We start from the raw sequence: 18,867 nt of genomic DNA on the forward strand, positions 1-18,867 counted from the left end.
GAGTGGAACAGGGTAGGGGTGGGGTAGCCGCAGGTGGGCCAGGCCCCCCCAACCCACCCCTCCCTCCAGTCTGTGCCTGTGAACGCAGTACTAGAGGAATATAGCTAGATTTCCCCATGTTAGCAGTCAGATATGAGCAGAGCAGCGAAGCCTTAAGGCACATGCTACGAGGGAGATCGGCTACCAAAAAAAGGTGATTGGAATAACAGTAAGAAACAGGGAGCGAAATTGCTCCTTTCTATAGCCCCTTTAGCGCCTCTGGGGGACGCTAATGTGGCGAAAGACAGTTTTCGCCCAGGAGAGTGGGGGGGTGCCACCGCCTCCTGGGAAATTTCCCGGGAGTTTGCGGAGGCGTTGCCATGGCAGCCTCACAGTTAGCACCCTGGACCACCGTGCAACTGGCGATGATGTCATCGCTGTGCGCGGCGACCCCTCACCGCCCCGCGGATCGCGAAGCTGTCTGACATCCGCTCTCGGGGCGATGCTTAAAGGGGAGGGCGCCAGCGCCCCAAGCAACCATTTTTTTTGTCAGCCGACTCTCGGGACGGCTCAATGATAGAGACCCTAGCATGGCAGCCCGGCACTCCGTCTTGGTTGCCGGGCTGCTGGCCTGGTCGCACGCCGCACTGGTGGCCCAGTGGAGGATGTCAGGCCGTGCAGAGTACACAGTGGCCCTCCCCTTTAAGCCAAGGGGAATAAGTTTAAGTTGAAGTGCACTAGTGCTACGCGGAACATCGCGACATGCTTGACTCCCTGCCCCAGTAGCGCCCTGGTTACCGCCCCCGAAGGAAGTGGAGCGCGGGCACGGTAAGGGCAATTCCGTGGCAGGCGGGGGACTTCCGCATCAGGCGCTAAAACTCCCGGCCCCGGAAGGTTACCAGCCCCAATCGGGGCGTAGTGCAATTTCGTCCCCTAAGCATGAACAGGCATAGGGTGAACCTCTAAATGTACAGTCCTGTGCCCCTCTCTCAAATGATTCAACACTGCGTCCATTGGGGTGATTGGAGCAGCAGCATTTACAACAAGGTGACGACTTGAATTACTCGTAGAATATCATATCAATGGTTTGCTGGGACCTTTGTTGCCATAAGTTGGACAATGCCTAAATTCCCCATAGCTAAGCTGCTGCAGTGGAGCTTTCAAGAGTAAGAGGTAGCAGGTGTTGGTTAGACTTTCAGCAAATGCTGGGGGTGAATTTGCACGGTGTTTCTCCTTGCTGCCCACTGTAACTTCAGTAATGGAGCCGTGGAAACCCGAGGGGAACCAGTGACTGCGCCCTGTACTCCGTTTTTTGCTGAGTTTCCCTGGCTCTTCGACTGGTGTTATCGCAGACAAGTGGGAGAACCCCACAGAAATCTCCCCCCTCTCTTCCCCCACCACCGTGAACAAACTATCTTAGAAGAAGTAACAGGTATCGATGATTTACAGAATTTTTCAAACAAAAACTAATCTCGGCAAAACTTATTTGATAGTATTAAACCACACTGATTTACCAAGTACGTTCCAGACTACTTTTATCTGGAAAACGTTATTGTAAAATGCAAATTTGTCATCCAGAATAAGGTGTCAGTTCTTGTTAAAAGTGTGCTTCCCCCTGGTGGTTTTAAATGGTATTGATTATGCACTGCATTTGAGATCAGGGTCACTGGATCAACAAATGTGAAAGTGACATGACCTGGAGCTTCTGTTGGCACTTGTACATCTGTGTATAGATAGGAGGCGTTGGCAAGGGATTAAAATTATGGTCATACACGGGAACGATTGTGGAAACTTGCAACAACTTGTTTACCACAGTAAATCTGAATTGTAACCCATGGCTTTTAATGCAAAGTTATGGATATTTTACAGAAATAGTCAGTCTCCCTCAGTAAATTCCTCGGTTTTTGAATTGCGCTGATGCGGAGGGTGTGTTTTCCTACCCTCATTATTCTAAACAAGTGAAAACCTACCATGTTTTGAACTTCACTTTCTGTCCTTTAAGTCAATTTTCCTAAAGATACATTGATTTGTTTTGGGAGTATTGGAGATATTATTGATTTCTCTTGCACTTAAGTAGTTACATGGTTTTGTTTTACATTCTTTCCCCCTTTTTTTATTTCATTTCTGTTTCACCACCTACCGTTGCAGGGAATTTAACGACTTAAGCGCCTGTGCCGCGAAATTCAGCTCCGCAGCGCCTGTTTTTTTACGGCTCTACGGGTGCCGTTTTGTGCCCAAAATGGCATGCGTGCGCACTTTTGCTTCAGGCTGCACTGGATGCCATCTTGGTGAGGTCGCTAGTGGGCGCTGGGAGCGTGTGCTTGAATTATGCAGAGTACGCAGATCATGACATCAGTCAGCGTGCAACGCTGATTTGACGCCAGCGCGACCAGTTTCGACCTCAACGATGCAGCTAATGCCCTCTTTTAAACATGTACAGTTGAACATGCGTTCAGCAGTAGGAAGTACCTACCCCCTCACCAGCGCTATTTAAAGAGATCATCAGCTGCTTTGCTAATTGATTTCTACTGGCTCTTGGTGAGTTTGTACAAGTGTTTGGTGGTTTGCTGTCTTATTTGCAGTTGCTGAAGTCTCCAGGGAGTTGGTGTGGCAGGTTACTTAAAGGCTTCTGCTCAGACCAGTTGCTTCCAGACATGGTGCAATATCCCCCTTGGCCTGCAACATGACAGGGAGAATGAGCAGAGGTGACACAGAGCAGGACAAGCTGCCCGAAGAGGAGGAGGAGAAGGATTCATCGGGAGGCCATATCCACTCAGGTTCTACAGAGCAATTCTCCTATCTCAACCTCAGCGAAGAACAGTGCATGTGATGTCTCCACTTCACTAAAGGAGGTGCTCACTGTCAAAAGATTCCGAGAGCTTTTGCTCCCCTGTAAAGCCTCTTGCCTTTAAATGCCTGCTGCCCTTTCAATTTCAGGTGAAGTGTGATTTCTGTGTGTGTGTCCCCACCGCCCCCTAGCTCCACACACAAGGACAAAGCAAAGACAGTTATGAATAATTAGACCAATGAGCTGACCCTACGTGCAGTCTGGTCACTGTGTGGGAGGGTAGCTTTTCAACAAGCCAGAATGTGGTTTGGGCAGCCCTTCAGTTGTAATGAATAACAAAATAGTTTCAAGAAAATACTGCATTCAAGATAGGTACTTTTAACCCCTTTTTCTTTTCTTTTCTTTTCTAAGAAAAAGAATTGAAAAAATATTCAGGAAATACAAGTGCAATCTGAAAATCCTTTAACAGATTGTGATAAGAGTCTCTCCTGGGGGTTATCTTTAGAAGCGCCCTTTATTTAAAGATTTTCCTAGCAATCAAAATACATAGGGGATGAAATTGGGTCGCTCCTCTGTAGCAGCGTTAACCAAGGTGGAGCGGTAAATTTTGCGCCGGCCAATGGTTTGCGTCTGCTGCCGCAAAATTCATCTGCCGGGCCCTGAGTGTAGAGCGCAGCGCTAAGGGAGGCGTTGCACACCTCTTTTACGGCGCTAGGCCTGCTGAGCAGGTGAAAATCCCGAGCTAAACAGCCGGCCTCGGAGCACTCGAAGAGAAGATCCGGGGGGGGGATCTGAAAAAAAACACCAAAAACATTCCCAATACATAACTCGCGCCACCCACAACAAAATCGCAAAAAAAATGAAAACCAATCACACTTATCTGAGGTTGATATTACTTACCTCATTGCAGTCGCTGCAGCTTGGGTCACCAGCTACCACAGGCAGTCCCACCAGGAGCGTTCTAGGTCAGGCGCAATCCAAATATCGAGCTGGTGCCGCAACCAGGAGCGTTGCACACCAGTTCGTCACTTCCGGGCGGTAATGCTCCGCGCCTCCTCGAAACCGGCACCGAATGTCCCGGCGGGATGCTGGAAGCCAGCTGTCTGTACGCCCGGAGATATTTACGCCGCCATTGCCGCCCTCTGGGACTCTAAAAAGGACAGCAGAAAATACAGCCCATAAAGTTAGATCACGCAGAAGAATATGATATAGGAACAATTCCCAAACAGCGACTCTGACCGCGACTATAACGAAACACATATTAAGCATTTACTACTGACAGGAAGGACCTCAACCCACAGATCCCTCAACGGCAACATTACATGATGAAAGGAATATTGAAGAGGGTAGGATTGAGCACGAGTATATGAAGTACTTATGCTCATCCTCCCAAAAAAGTGATATACAAAAGAAATGAGTCAAATCCAGGCCTCCTCTTGCGCCAGGATTGCTGACCCACTGGTGTCAATTATGGGCACATTAGAGCGTGGCTCCCCTGGAAATCTGGAGGCTTAACATCCAGTTAGAGCTGGGCTGGATATGACTGGGAGGTATCTGTATGCTCACTGGCGGAGCTGACCAGTGCCCTCGACCAGCTCTTGAGGGGAAAGTCCCCGGGGCTGGACGGGCTGACCGTGGAGTTCCACAGGGCGTTCTGGGACGTCTTGGGGGGCAACTACGTGCGGGTCCTGGGGGAAAGTCTGGCGACGAGGGAGATGCTCCTCTCTTGGCGCAGGGCAGTCATCGTCCTGCTGCCTAACAAGGGCGATCTCCGCCTACTAAAATACTGACGTCCGGTCTCCCTCCTCAGCACAGATGACAACATTTTTGCCAGGGTGATGTCTGCTCGCCTTGGCGCCGTGCTGGACCACATGATCCACCCTGACCAGTCCTACACAGTCCCAGGCTGGACAATCCACGATAACATCCATCTGGTCCGGGACCTGGTCCACCATTCCCAGGAGGCTGGTCTGTCTTCCTATCCCTAGACCAGGAGAAGGCGTTCGACAGGGTGGATCACGAGTATCTGTTCGGAACTCTGCACACTTACGGGTTCAGGACGCATTTTGTCGCCCGGATTTTTGTAGGCCACCGCGGAGTGTCTGATTAAGGTTAACAGGTCCTTGACGGCGCCCCTTCGCTTTGGGAGAGGGGTGCGCCAGGGATGCCCCATGTCCGGCCAGTTATATGCCATCTGCGTGGAGCCTTTCCTGCGCCTCCTGCGAACGAGGTTGACGGGACTGGCTCTGCAAGGGCCGGGCGTGGAGATCGTCCTCTCGGCTTACGCCGATGACGTGCTCCTCACAGTAGAGGATCCCGTTGACCTGCGGAGGATGTGTGAGTGCCAGAAGATTTACTCGGCCGCATCCAGGATCAACTGGGAGAAATGTTCCGGACTCCTGGCGGGTCAGTGGCGTATGGACTCCCTGGCGGAGAAGTCCAGGCCTTTTGCCTGGAGCACGACCCATCTCCTCTATCTGGGAGGCTACCTTAGCCCAGACGAGGAAGCCTGGCCGGCAAACTGGCAGGAGCTGGAGGCTCCCCTAGGACACTGGACAGGACTGCTCCGAGTGCTGTCCTACAGGGGTTGAGCGCGAACCATAAACCAGCTGGTGGCTGCTATGCTGTGGTACCGGCTGGTCACTTTGACCCCTCCCCTTGCGTTTGTCGCCAAGATACAGAAGAAGTTGGTGGACTTCTTCTGGAACAACAGGAAGCACTGGGTCTCTGCTGCAGTTTTGAGTCTCCCGCTTAGGGAGGGCGGTCAGTCGTTGGTGTGCGTCAGCGCCCAGCTCGCGACTTTCCGTCTTCAGACCCTGCAGAGATACCTCTATGTTGAGCCCCCTCCTAGGTGGTGTGCGCTGGCGATGTATTTCTTCCGCCAGCAGTACAGCCTCAACTACGACACGCAGCTCCTGTTTGTGAGCTTGGGGGGCGTCAGGACCGCCATGTGGGGGCTGTCTGTCTTTTACCAGGAACTCATCAGGGTCTGGAACAGAGTCGCCACCAAGCACAGCTCTCCCCAGTCTGGAGTGGCGGCTGTCCTGCAGGAGCCGTTGCTCAATCTGTACCTCCACGACCACGGTTTTAGGTGGCAGACAGATGAGAGGGCTGTGGCTGGCGAGGTGACCAGGGTCAGGGACCTGCTCGATGGCGGAGGAGCGAGCTGGATGGCGCCAGACGTGCACGCACAGCGCCTAAACCGGGCCGACGTCCAGCGTGCTTCCAATGCCATCGAGTCGCTAAAAACAGCACTGACTCCGTTAGGTGTATCGAGGAGGCTCAAGCACGTGGGGAGATCCCGTCCGAACTGACCCATGTCCGGACGGAATTCCTCATCGGCGCCAAGCCCCGAAACCTCCCTTGGGAGCCGGCGCCTCACAACTTGAGCCACCTCGGGGAAATCCCCTCCCTGCCTTTCAGTTCTGCGCGGAGGGGTTTCCTGTACGGGCTGCTCCTGCACACTCTCAACCTTGCCATCCGGACACGCCATCCGGACACGCCATGGCGTACCATCTTGCCGTCCGGAGGAGGCGGGGGTCCCCAATGGAGTGCACTCTACGCGGGAGTCCTCCCTCTATTTATTGAGGACTTGGCTTGGAGGATGGTGCACGGAGCAGTCCCGTTCAAGAAGTTTTAAAATCGGTTCACGGGCTCCCAGGCCGCCTGCAATTTCTGCGGTCTGCAAGAGTCCATGTTCTATGTTTTTATTGAATGTGCGAGGTTGCAGCCCCTGTTCCAATATTTGAAGGGGCTGCTCCTCAAATTCTGGTTGCACTTCAATCTCACACTCCTGATCTTTAGGCACCCTGTGCGGAGGGGAGCGGGTAGGTCAGAAGGCCTCCTCCTGGGACTGCTCCTGGGCACGGCCAAGGGGGCCATCAGCCGGTCCAGGCAGCGGGCGATCGAGGGGGTCGTTCAGCCCGACTGCCTGCCTCTCTTCCACGGTTACATCCGAGCCAGGGTGTCCCTGGAGATGGAGCACGCCGTGTCCACCAGTACGCTCATGGCCTTCCGCGAGAGGTGGGCGCCAAAGGGACTGGAGTGCATCACCACCCCCGGCAACCAAATTTTAATTTGATATAAGTTTACGGTTAAAAAGTTAATTTGTTTATTTGTCGGTTTTAGTGCCACCTTTAATAAGGGGGCATTTGATTTACAAATCAACTAAAAATAGTTGTAGAGCTATTGCATTGTGAGTGACTTAGCCAGTCACGTGATGCTCACAAGACTCAATAAAACCCCAGTCAGCTGGGTCTAAGTCATCCATGATGAGATATGCAGTTGCGAGCCTAGTGGATGAACCGGTAATGTGTTATGAATTGTTAAGCAAAGAACCCGTGAAGCAAATACATTACTGAATCCAAGTAGGAAAAAGTCAGCAATGGTTTAATGTTAATAAACTGTCACAGTATTGCTTAGTATTACACAGAGCATGTGGGACAGTTTTCAATATGGAAGCGTCTCACACTCGAAAATATACATCATCCTTCTCTCATTTAACAGATCAAATATTCCAAACTTGTATTTTATCATATCATTCTGTGAATGCTGCATGGTGTTTTAAGTGATGAACAAATAGACGGAGCTGTTGCAAGGCGGTTATCCTGAGCTAATTGCTCAGGTATCTATTTGCGTAGCTTTGTTTTGCTCCCAGGTAACGTTTAGATTGTATCTTCTGCTGCCACAGTGCAGATGCTACACTAAATTATGGATTTTTAGTCGAACTAGTGTTCATTCAAATTAATCTGTCAAGACTTTGTTAATTGTCTTTGTGGCGAATTGGTCAGTGGGCCTTTGCTGTTGTTGGGCTAATTCCACAGTGAATTAGTAACTGGTATTTCTGTTGATGTTGGAGCATGACAGAGTGCTTCAATTAGCAGTCATGCATCATGAAGCAAGCTTTCAGTTTGGATTGTATTCATTTATTTGTATTGTCGGTGTACAATAGGATAGTGTTGTTCATCTCTGTGCACTCTCGCAGTCTCCCTTCCAATGGGGATAAAAATGACACGGTCTTTCCATTGACCTGTAGCCAATGACGTAGGGTTCATCTGTGCTGAGATCCTAAGAACATGAGAAATAGGAGCAGGATTAGGCTCTACGGCCCCTCGAGCCTGCATCGCTATTCAATAAGATCATGGCTGATCTGATCTTGGCCTCAACTCCACTTTCCCGCCCGTTCCCCATAAACCTTGACTCCCCTATAGTTGAAAAATCTGTCTATCTCAACCTTGAATTTTTTCAATGACCTAGGCTTCACAGCTCTCTGGGGTAGAGAATTCCAACAATTCACGACCCTCTGAGAGAAGAAATTCCTCCTCATCTCCATCCTAAATGGGCGACCCCTTATTCTGAAATGATGCCACCTAGTTATAGATTCCCCCATGAGGGGAAATATCCTCTCAGCATCTACCCTGTCAAGCCCCTTCAGAATCGTATGGGGTGGAAATTCAGTATAGCCCGATTTGAGGCGGTGACACTGCCTGGTCACTAACTTTAGCGCCGGCCAATGTTTACCGCCTCTAACCGGGATATTCACTTTTAGTGCCTCAAGAGGGGAGTGGCGCGCTAAGGGAAGTATTCCACACCTCACTTGGAACGATAACCCTAATTCCTGGGACGCTATTGTGGGAGCACTGTTGAAGTTCTGGCGCTAGGAAACCTGCATTCTAGCGCCTAACGGGGAGGTCAGCTGGCCCACCCAAAAAGTTAAAGAAAAGCCAAAGCAGCTAAACAACGGTGTCCAACATCTAGGAGAGATGCATTAATGGGAAAAAATTCATTTCAAATGCCCACCTGCTTCCCTCGGACATATCGCCCCGGCAGCTTCTCCATGATGCCCGCTTTCCCTGTCTGTACTGCGGTACCGCGGTACTGCGGCGCTACGGGGGCATTGCACACTCGGTGACGTCACCAAGTGGGTGGCACTAGTGAGCGCTGCGCAAACTCTCAGCGTCGCCATTAAACCTTCACTGAAGTTCGGTGCTTGGGCAGGAGGTGCTTAGTGCCCCTATGGGGCTCTAATGGGTGGCACTAACTAACCAAATTTCTCCCCCTATATGTTTCAACAAGATCACCTCTCATTCTACTAAAGTCCAATGAGTACAGGCCCAACCTGCTCAACCTTTCCTCATAAGACAACCTCATACGAGTTGAGTGTTCAGTCGAAGCTCATCCACATTTAGCTGTTTCTTCTGCTGTCTCTGGAGATCTTGTTGCTCATTTAAAACTGATTCTTGCAGTATTGGCACTTGACCTGCCAGTCAGCACCAGCCAGTCAGCACTAGCAAGGTCCTGCTTCTCAGGCCATCTCCCAAGAAAGATGTTTTGAGTAGACAATTGATCCTGACCTTTTGACTATTTGTTTCCTCCTCCTGTCCAGGTCTGCCTTATCCCCAAGTCAGCTCATGGCACCAACCCAGCCAGTGCACAAATGGCAGGGATGAAAATCCAACCTGTTGAAGTGGACAAGAATGGAAACATAGATGTTGCACATTTAAAAGCAATGGTACGTACTTTTCCAAAAACACTGTACCCACAAAGTTAAGACGATAAAATCTGTACTGAACGTTGCAGGAAACATTAGTACCATCATTCTACAGTGTAGAAATGGTCCATTATCACAATTTTTAAGATGTTTTCAATCTTGAGGTTCCCAGTGTTTGTTACTTTTCCCAGGTGCTTTGATCTGCATTTGAAGTCAGTTTGTTGAGGTCCACTTCACCCCCACCACCCATCTCATTGTTGCCTGTCCATTAATGCTTGTAGTTTTAAGGGTCATTTTCTTTCTCGCCTTTTCTACTATGTTGGCTGCTTTTTAAAATTTGTTGGCGGGATGCGGGCAACGCTGTCTAGGCTGGCATTTCTTTCGCTCCCAACTTGGCCTGAGGAGATGGTGGTTCTTCTTGAACCATCGCACTCCTTCTGCTGATGGTGCTTCCACAATGATGTTTGTTTCTTTACTTTACTCCTCACTAACTCTTCACGAGGTAAGGCGAGGGGGGAAAATTGTGCTTGTTCCCATCTTTATACTAAGGATTATCTTCCGATGGAAGTGGCTCATCTTTGCACCAGTTCCTGTGTTGCTCAATTTGCCCCATTTATACCTTAGGAGATTCAGCAATATTGGAACAACTGTGTCAAGTTGGCCAAGTCTTGCAATGCCGGCGAGGAAAATGTACATGCCAGCACATTGCTGAGACCCGGTGGCCTGAATCAAAATAGTTGGGAAGTGCTGTATGCAGATTGACGTCAGCCATTGGCACTAATGTTGAGCTGTTTACAGTACAGGGACATTGCTAATGGAAATCATGCCATCAGAACCCTGTAAGGCAAGTATAGGGATGAGGGGGCGAGATAACAATAAATAGTCAGTGATTTATGAAGTGCAAGCTTTAAAGCACAAGACTGAAACGGTTGAAGTGGACTCTGATAGACTTTTTGGCCAACAGGTAACACCAACCTGCTATTATAGAAACATGAGTACATGATACTGTGTCAGCAAATTATCTGCTCCACCTAAAGACTTGTTTTTTTTTAAAAGGCAATAATTTAATATACGTCGAGTCATGAAACTGCAATCTAACATACTGTACAATACTAATTGAATTCCTTTTGTAAGGACCAGGTTACTGTCCCCACCACATTGCACAGACTGGCGTACACATTTATATTATGTTATTTTTTTTAAAACACAGATTGAATTTCATTTCATTATGTAACAGCTTTTTTGTAGTTAAAGTTTGCTGCCAAAGTTAGTAGCAAGCCACAACTATAAATATAGTGACATGACTGCCTTCCAGAGACAGCCACCCCACATAAATAACCCACATTGCCGTCTCCACTGGAAGCAGATATGCCAAGTAGTCTATCAGAGGAGGAGATGGCCAAATAAGTGGCTGTTAACAAACTAAACCTTTGGGGTAGGCGCAGATTCCATTGAACTGCTAGAATGCAGTTTTAAAGGAACTTTAGCAAAAAGAAAGACTTGTATTTATATAGTGCCTTTCACAACCACCGGACGTCTCAAAGAGCTTTACAGCTAGTGAAGTACTTTCTGGAGTGTAGTCACTGTTGTAATGCAGGAAACGCGGCAGCCAATTTGCACACAGCAAGCTCCCATAAATAGCAATGTGATAATGACCAGATCATCTGTTTTTAGTGATGTTGATTGAGGGATAAATATTGGCCAGGACACCGGGGATAACTCCCCTGATCTTGTTCCAAATAGTGTCAAGGGATCTTTTACGTCCACCTGAGGGAAGCAGACGGGACCTCGGTTTAACGTCTCATCAAAAGACAGCACCTCCGATAATGTGGCACTCCCTCAGCAATGCATTGGAGTGTCAGCCTAGATTTATGTGCTCAAGTCCCTGGAGTTGGACTTAAACCCACAACCCTCTGCCTCAGAGGCGAGTGTGCTACCCACTGAGCCACAGCTGACACGCTACTATTATTAATACAATGGTGGGGGTTTCTACAGTAGCAGAAGTGATGCCCGTCACTGGAAAACTGATTCATGGAGCAGTTCTTTGATGCTCCATTTAAATCAGTGAGGCAGTGCACACACTTTCAGAGATGAGGAACATCATCCCAGGAAATTGTATAGGTCTGACGCTAGAGGTGAAACACTACCAGTAGCAAAGGTAAATGGCTACTGCTAGCACTGCTTTCTGTCAGAGCCTCCGTGTTTTCCAGCCTTGGTCAAGCTTCAAGCTCGGTGCACTTGCACAGGCCACCTGTGAGATTGTAACATTACTGACCTTGGCAGAAATTTTCCCCTCTCCGGCCAAAATCATACAAGGTCAAATGTAACTTTGCAGTAACAGTGCGCGTGCAAATTTTTCAAATTTGTGTTCTGGCAAATGTGCTGAAGTCACCCCTCAGTACAAATGAGGTGTATTCACCACAAGGGGAACCACTTCAAATTTCAGAGCTATTACCATTGCAAGGTCCATACATATAATCTAAATGGAACAATATAAATTTTATCCACAGGAACTATTGCAGGCTGAGACCATTGTCCCCATCAACGCTACCTTTCAGTTTACACCTACACACTAATTGCCCCTTTACACTCATCCAAACTGACTTAAATATCTGTTTGCATTCTCCACCATCTCCACTGTCACCAAGACTCGCAGCGTGTGTTGCATGTACTGGGAAAATTGCAGAGTGCTGCCACCTACAACCTCCCACCTATATGCTCCTTGCATTCTGACATTCATGTGGGTTTATACCTTGTCGTCTAAAAGATGTGCTGATAAGGTACCGACACAAACAAGGTGGTTTGCAATTGCTCCACGAATATCTCGGAAGTAAAAAAAACAAATGCAGTTTTTTTTTCTAGTGAACAATGGCTCCTGATGCAGTATTATTTTTTTTTAAATGTAGCATGCTGTGTTTTTATTTTTTGGGAAAAAAAACATATGTTTACCTCTTTAATGTCAGCTGTGGCTCAGTGGGTAGCACTCTCTCCTCTGAGTCAGAAAGTTGTCGGTTCAAGTCCCACTCCAGACTTGAGCACAAAAAAAATCTAGACTGACACTCCAGTACAGTGCTGAGGGAGTGCTGCACTGCCAGAGCTGTCAATTTCTGGATGAGACCTTAAACCGAGGCTCCGCCTGCTCTCTCAAGTGGACGTAAAAGATCCCATGGCACTATATCGAAGAAGAGCAGGGGAGTTATCCCTGGTGTCCTGGCCAATATTTATCCCTCAATCAACATAACAAAAAAACACTATTTGGCCATTATCACAGTGTTGTTTGTGGGAGCTTGCTGTGCGCAAATTGTCTGCCGCATTTCCCACATTACAACAGTGACTACACTCCAAGTACTTCATTGGCTGTAAAGCACTTTGAGTCGCCGGTGGTCGTGAAAGGCGCTAGATAAATCCAAATCTTTCTTCTTTGTGACATTAGAGGACCTTCTATTTGCCAGTTCATCTTCCTGCCAAATAAATAAACGAGGAACATTCCTATATAAAAAAACCGATTTAAAGTATAGGTAGGAAGAATAGCCATGAATGCAAATCATAAAACATGGAATTACACTGCTATTTTATAAGAAAAATACATTTGTGTTTCATGTATTTAGAAGCTGTTGAAGACCCCCTATGCAATGAAAGTTGGATTTCCCCACCAGCAAGTTGGCTGGTCTTGCTGGTCAACTCTCTGGTCTTGGCCAAGCGAGCAAGGAAATCAATATATGGATGGTGACCTATCCTCTTGACAGTAAAGAGTGATCACAATTGGCAGAGGTTCCATCTGGGTTGCTTTTCTGAATGTTTTACCAGTTTGGACACTTATAGGCAATAGCTGTAAAGGCTGTGCACAGCTGAAGAGACTACAAGAGGAAAAATGCTGCATCAATTTGTACAGTGGGGAAAGGAAGTCAAAAGGAGTGAACTTTCTTCAAAGTACTCCCTATTTATAAAGAAAAAGGTTAGATTTACCAAAAATGTCATTGTTATAGCAAAAATGTTACATTTTATTACCAACATGGAGATGCTTGCTTGGGGAATCCTTCACTCTGGTGAAGTCACTGATTGGTAGTATCCTGATAAGCTTATCAGCAAAAGGGAGAGTATAAGATTCTGATGGGGGGCTTGACAGGGTAGATGCAGAGAGGATGCTTCCCCTCGTGGGGGGAATCTAGAACTAAGGGCCATAGTTTCTGAATAAGGCGTCGCCCATTTAAAACGAAATGAGGAGGAATTTCTTCTCTGAGGGTCATGAATCTTTGGAATTCTCCACCCCAGAGAGCTGTGGAGGCTGGGTCATTGAATATATTTAAGGTGGAGATAGACAGATTTTTGAATGATAAGGGAATTGAGGGTTATGGCGAGCGGATGGGGAAGTGGAGTTGAGGCCAAGATCAGATCAGCCATGATCGTATTGAATGGTGGAGCAGGCTCAAGAGACCAGAGTGGTTTGCCAGGATCTGATAGCTCCAGAGTGCCTTCTAGGCTTGTTTGAAGTTGGAACTTCCAGTTTTGTCTTTGCTGAAAAAAAAATTGATGTTATTACTAAAATGTCAGACTCGTCATAAGTTACTGACATTTTTTACCTATTAAAAAATAAGGAGCACTTTGAGCAAAATGCAGTCTCCTTTTTAAGATACCAAGGTAAACAAACTTCAGAACAAAGTTACAAAGCTTCTGTTCTCATAGTCAACAGTACCCAATGGCTGTGTGTTCCAGTACATTTCCAACATACAAAATGTTTTCCTAGTTTGATAAGAATTTCTTCAATTTAAAATCTTTGCTCAGATGCTCCAGTATGGTGACTTCTGGGTAGATACTCTACCAGATATTGCCATCGTATGCATGTATGGTATTTATTCATAAATGAGCATCTTCTAACTTGTTAACCAATCGTTAGTTTATGCTAATTGCCTTGACAGATGCTGCACCACATTTTGTTGTCATATTCTATGTGGGTGTAGCAGAACAACTCATTGGGGCCAAGTTTCGGCCTGAGTTGCTCCTGTTTTTTTGGAGCAACTGGTTTAGAATGGAGTATCTTAGAAATTGCAATTCTCGGCATTTAGTTTGCTCCAGTTCTAGTCAGTTAGAACAGTTTCAGTTTGGAACAGATTTTTTTTTTTCAAAAGGGGGCGTGTCCGGCCACTTACGCCTATTTTGAAAGTTTAGGCAGTGAAAACTTACTCCAAACTAACTTAGAATGGAGTAAGTGTAGATTTTTGTACGCTCAGAAAAACCTTGTCTATACTTAGAAAATCAGGCGTAGGTTACAAATCGGGTGTAGGGAATGTGTGGGGGAGGGGGTGGGTTTAAAGGGAAGTTTACAAACATTAAACACTTCAGTTTTACAAATAAAGAGCCATCATCAATAATAAATGATAAAAACATGAATAAATCAACCAATAAATCAATCAAAAAAAATTAATAAGAAATCATTTTTTTTTTAAATCAATAAATAAAACATTTTCTACTTACCGACTGCAGCACCGGGAGCCCTCCAACAGCGTGCTGGGATGCCCCCCCCCCCAGTGTGTCTCTGTCAGTGTCTCTATCTCTCTGTCTGTCTGTCTGTGTGTGTCTCTCACTCTCTGTCTGTCAGTGTCTGTGTTTCTGACAGTGAGGGGAGGGAGAGAGGGAGGGGTAGAGGGGGAGGCAGAGGGAGGGGAGGGGAGGGAGGGAGAGGGGGAGGGAAGAAGAAGTAGGGGGGAGAAGAGGGGGGTGGGGGGGGGAGGGGGAGAAGGAGAAGGGGAAGGGAGGCTGAACGGGCCGGGCCCGGCCGGGCCCAAGACTTCAGGCAGGGCCCGTCCCCAGCACCAGATTTACAGGTAGGTGGCGTTGGGTCGGGTTGGGTCCGGGGTCGGGAGCGCGGGTCGGGAGTGCGCGTCAGGTCGGGAGGTTGGAGGGAGGTCGGGTCCGGTCCGGTCCGGGGGTGGGGTCGGTCGGGAGCACGGGTCGGGTCGGGGGTGGTGGGAGGTCGGGTTGGTTCGGGTCCGGGAGGGGGGAGGGAGGTCGGGTCGGTTTGGTTCGTGTCGGGGGCGGGAGGTCAGGTTAGGTCGGGTCGGGTCCGGGTGGTGGGGGGGGCGTCGGGAACGTGGGTCGGGTCGGGTGGGAGGGAGGGAGGGAGAGGGAGGTCAGGTCGGGTGGGGGACGGGGGAGCGCGGGTCCGGTCCGGGGGTGGGGGGGGGGGGGGGAGCGGGAGTGGGGTCGGGAGGAAGCAGGAGCTGGGCGTGGGAGGACCCTTATTCACACAGCCCCAGTGAGGCCATTCGGCCAGGGCTAGGGGCTGCGTGCTTCGGGCCCCTCCCACACAGTTTTGGGCGCCTGGAGCTACTGCACATGCGCGCCCACTGTAGCGCGCATGTGCAGACGTCCCGGCACTGTTTTCAGCGCAGGGACCTGGCTCCGCTCCCCATAGCTCGTGTTGTGCCGCGCCCAGCTCCAGAGGACCTGCAGGGAGCCGGAGAATTGGTAAGTTTTTTTTAGGCGCACTTTGTGGCGCGAAAAACAGGCGTCCAGGTCGGGGCTGTGCCATTCTAGGCACAGCCCGAAACCTGGGCCCAATGTAAGGTTGTGCAATCCTTGAGAGACGATTGACAACTGAATCCATTTATTTCTAAATCCAAGTACTGTAAACAAGCAATTCATGATGCTGCTGTTGTCACTGACTAGATAACTTTTCCGGTGCGGGGTTGCTCTCCTTTGACGGAAGGATAATGTGTTAAACGTTAACCTGGTCAGAGTTTTGGGGTTCAGTTGGCTGAGAAAACACAGGTCCTGGCTCATTTTTAACCAAACTTCCACCTCCAAAATGGATGGTGAGATCTTGGAGGCAGAAGGAAATGGATAATCATAATATTTTAACCTTTTTAAGCAAAAGGGCACACGTAGGATGTGGTAGATAGAAATAAAGTAAAATAATAAAAATAAAAAATGTGACAACAAAAAGGAAGGGAAAATGAGGAACAATGGTGGACTGGATGAGCAGAAGTAGATCTTTTTAAAATTATTTAATTTCGTATTTCAACTGTTTCCATTTGCACGAGTTATTGTGACACCAAGGAAGCTACCCCATGAAATTTGAGTAACTATGTTGGTGTTTCAGAAACAGTGTGTGATCTGAAAAATTAATAAATGTTTGGTTCAGGGAAAACGGACTCTCTGCATCTGTTGATGGTCTAATTCTGGTCGGGATTTTTTTGGAGGAGGATCTTTAAAATTATTATTTGTTCATAAGCTGTGGGTGACACTGCCAAAGCTACATTTATTGCCCATTGCTCATGTGTCCTTGGATGCTCTAATAATGACTCCACGAGGCAATGTGTTTTATTTGAACTGTAGTGACCTTAGTCCTTTATTTGTTAACTCCAGAGTGAGGATCACACCTGGTCGCCTGCCTTTTATACTCAGCCAGGCACATCTGTACAGGTAACCTACACGTCTCCCACTCCGGTGCCCTCTGCTGGCACACCTTGTGATAGTACAAACAGTAGCCATGTAGGATACATGACAGCACGTTGCTGTGAGAAGGTAGTGATGGGCCGCCGCCTTGAAGCGATTTGTTTGTACAACTGAGTGGTTTGCTAGAACACTTGCGAGGCCACTCCAAAAGGCATTGTCAACCACATAGTGTGGAATAATGACGTGTGTAGGCCAGGACAGGTAAGAGTGGAATGGTTCCCTTCCCTGAACAATTAGTGAACTAATTGAGTTAATAACAACAGTACAGTACCTTTCATAATTTTTCTGGCACTAGCCCATGAATTACCCAATTTATTGAATTGAGTTTCATATCTTGCCGTGTCGAGATTTTGAAATCAACCTCTGGGTTGCTAGAACCACCACACCACTTTAATTCTCCACTCCACTCCCACTTTGACCTCGCCATCCTCGACCTGCTGCACTGTTCCAATGAAGCTCAACGCAAGCTCAAGGAACAGTACCTCATCTTTCGTTTTGGCACTTTACAGACTTCTGGACTCAACATCGACTTTAGACCATAACCTCTGCCCAAATTTTGCTACCTTTCCTCTTTTTTAACCCCTCCCCCCCACCCACCCCGGTTTTATGTATCTTTTTTCTCTCTGTTTCAAATGGCAGATGCTAATTATTCTGCCATTTTCACCCGATCTAGACTTACCTTTTTCTAACTTCTGCCATTGCTATCTCAAGTCGGCCCATCATCCCTTTTGTCTCTCAAATCTCCCTGTCCTCCATCCTATCACAGACCTTCCCTTTTGTTCTTTCCTCCCCTCCCCTTTCAGTGCTCCTTAAGAATCTGTTCATTTCGAACATTCACCAGTTCTGACAAAGGGTCATCCACCTGAAAAGTTAACTCAGTTTCTCTCTCCACAGATGCTGCCTGACCTGCTGAGATTTCCAGCATTTTCTGTTTTTATTACCACTGTCTCTATGTTGTTCCCATGTTGAAGAGAAGTGTTAATGATCAATGCTGGAGGTGTAGGAGTTTTGAAGAACATTTACGTTGCTTGAGATAGTTAATAACTCAGAATACTTTTGTGATTTAAGTAACTTTCAGTGTATATTTCAACAATGTTTTGATGCTGTTAAACTTTCCAACTCCTTCATGGCTATTTTCCACTACCACAAAATACGGTCCTCAATTTTCTGAATAAGCTGTTAAAAAAAAGGAGACAAAAGGGATATTCATGTTGATCAATGCTGAGTTTTTTTTTAAAGAGTATCATCTGTCTTTAAGCAGTTCAAAAGTGCAACATGGTTGGTCATCTCATCACTCTTGTTGCCACACCTGTGGGGAAACATCTGCTAAAAACATAATAAGGAGAGGTTTTCTCAAGTCTCTTGGATTGTACAACTTAACAATGAATTGTGCTGTAGCATCAGTTTTCCCCATGATGCTCCACACAGTTATTAATCTTAGAAGTACTTATGTATGAGGTATAACGCAGGAACTGGGGAATGTCAACGGTCATATACACCACTTTGTAAATGCGGAGTGCCTGGGTTCCATCCGTGCGCATCTTTCACACAACTGCATGTTTGAACCTCTCCAATCAGGTTTCTCCCCATGCCACAGCACTGAATCAGCCCTTATCAAAGTCACAAATGACATCCTGTGTGACTGACCATGGTGAACTATCGACCTGTCTGCAGCCCAAAGGTTGACCACTCCATCCTCCTCCAACACCTCTCCATTGTCCAGCTGGGTGGGACTGCACTCGCCTGGTTCCATTCCTAGCTATTCAGTCACAGCCAGAGAATCCTGCAATGGCTTTTCATAGAAACATAGAAAATAGGTGCAGGAGTAGGCCATTCGGCCCTTTGAGCCTGCACCACCATTCAATATGATCATGGCTGATCTTCCCACTCCTGCACCGTTACCTCTGGCGTCCCTCAAGGATCTATCCTTGGCCCCCTCCAATTTCTCATCTACATGCGGCCCCTCGACGACGTCATCCGAAAACACCCTAAGGTTTCAACACCACCTCTCTCGACCCCGCCTCTGTCTCTGATTTGTCACGCAGCTTGTCCCACATCCGGTATTGGAAGAACACAAATTTCCTCCAATGAAATATTGGGAAGACCACAGCTATTGTCTTCGGCTGCTGCCACAAACTCCGTTCCCTGGCTATCA

General features: G+C 47.7%; 1 protein-coding gene across 3 annotated transcripts in view; it reads left to right on the plus strand.

Moving 5' to 3' along the window:
• Positions 1-18,867, plus strand: part of gldc (glycine dehydrogenase (decarboxylating)) — a 210,993-nt gene that overhangs the window by 140,020 nt on the left and 52,106 nt on the right. For 2 of the 3 annotated variants that reach the window (XM_070888437.1, XM_070888439.1), the window contains one exon: positions 9,153-9,278. The exons of the other annotated variant lie outside the window; for it this stretch is intronic. In XM_070888437.1, the coding sequence (XP_070744538.1) occupies positions 9,153-9,278 (126 nt within the window). The remainder of the gene's footprint in view (positions 1-9,152; positions 9,279-18,867) is intronic. 3 annotated transcript variants of the gene reach the window in all.

The sequence above is a fragment of the Pristiophorus japonicus genome, chromosome 1, assembly GCF_044704955.1.
Source record: "Pristiophorus japonicus isolate sPriJap1 chromosome 1, sPriJap1.hap1, whole genome shotgun sequence".
NCBI lineage: Eukaryota > Metazoa > Chordata > Chondrichthyes > Pristiophoridae > Pristiophorus > Pristiophorus japonicus.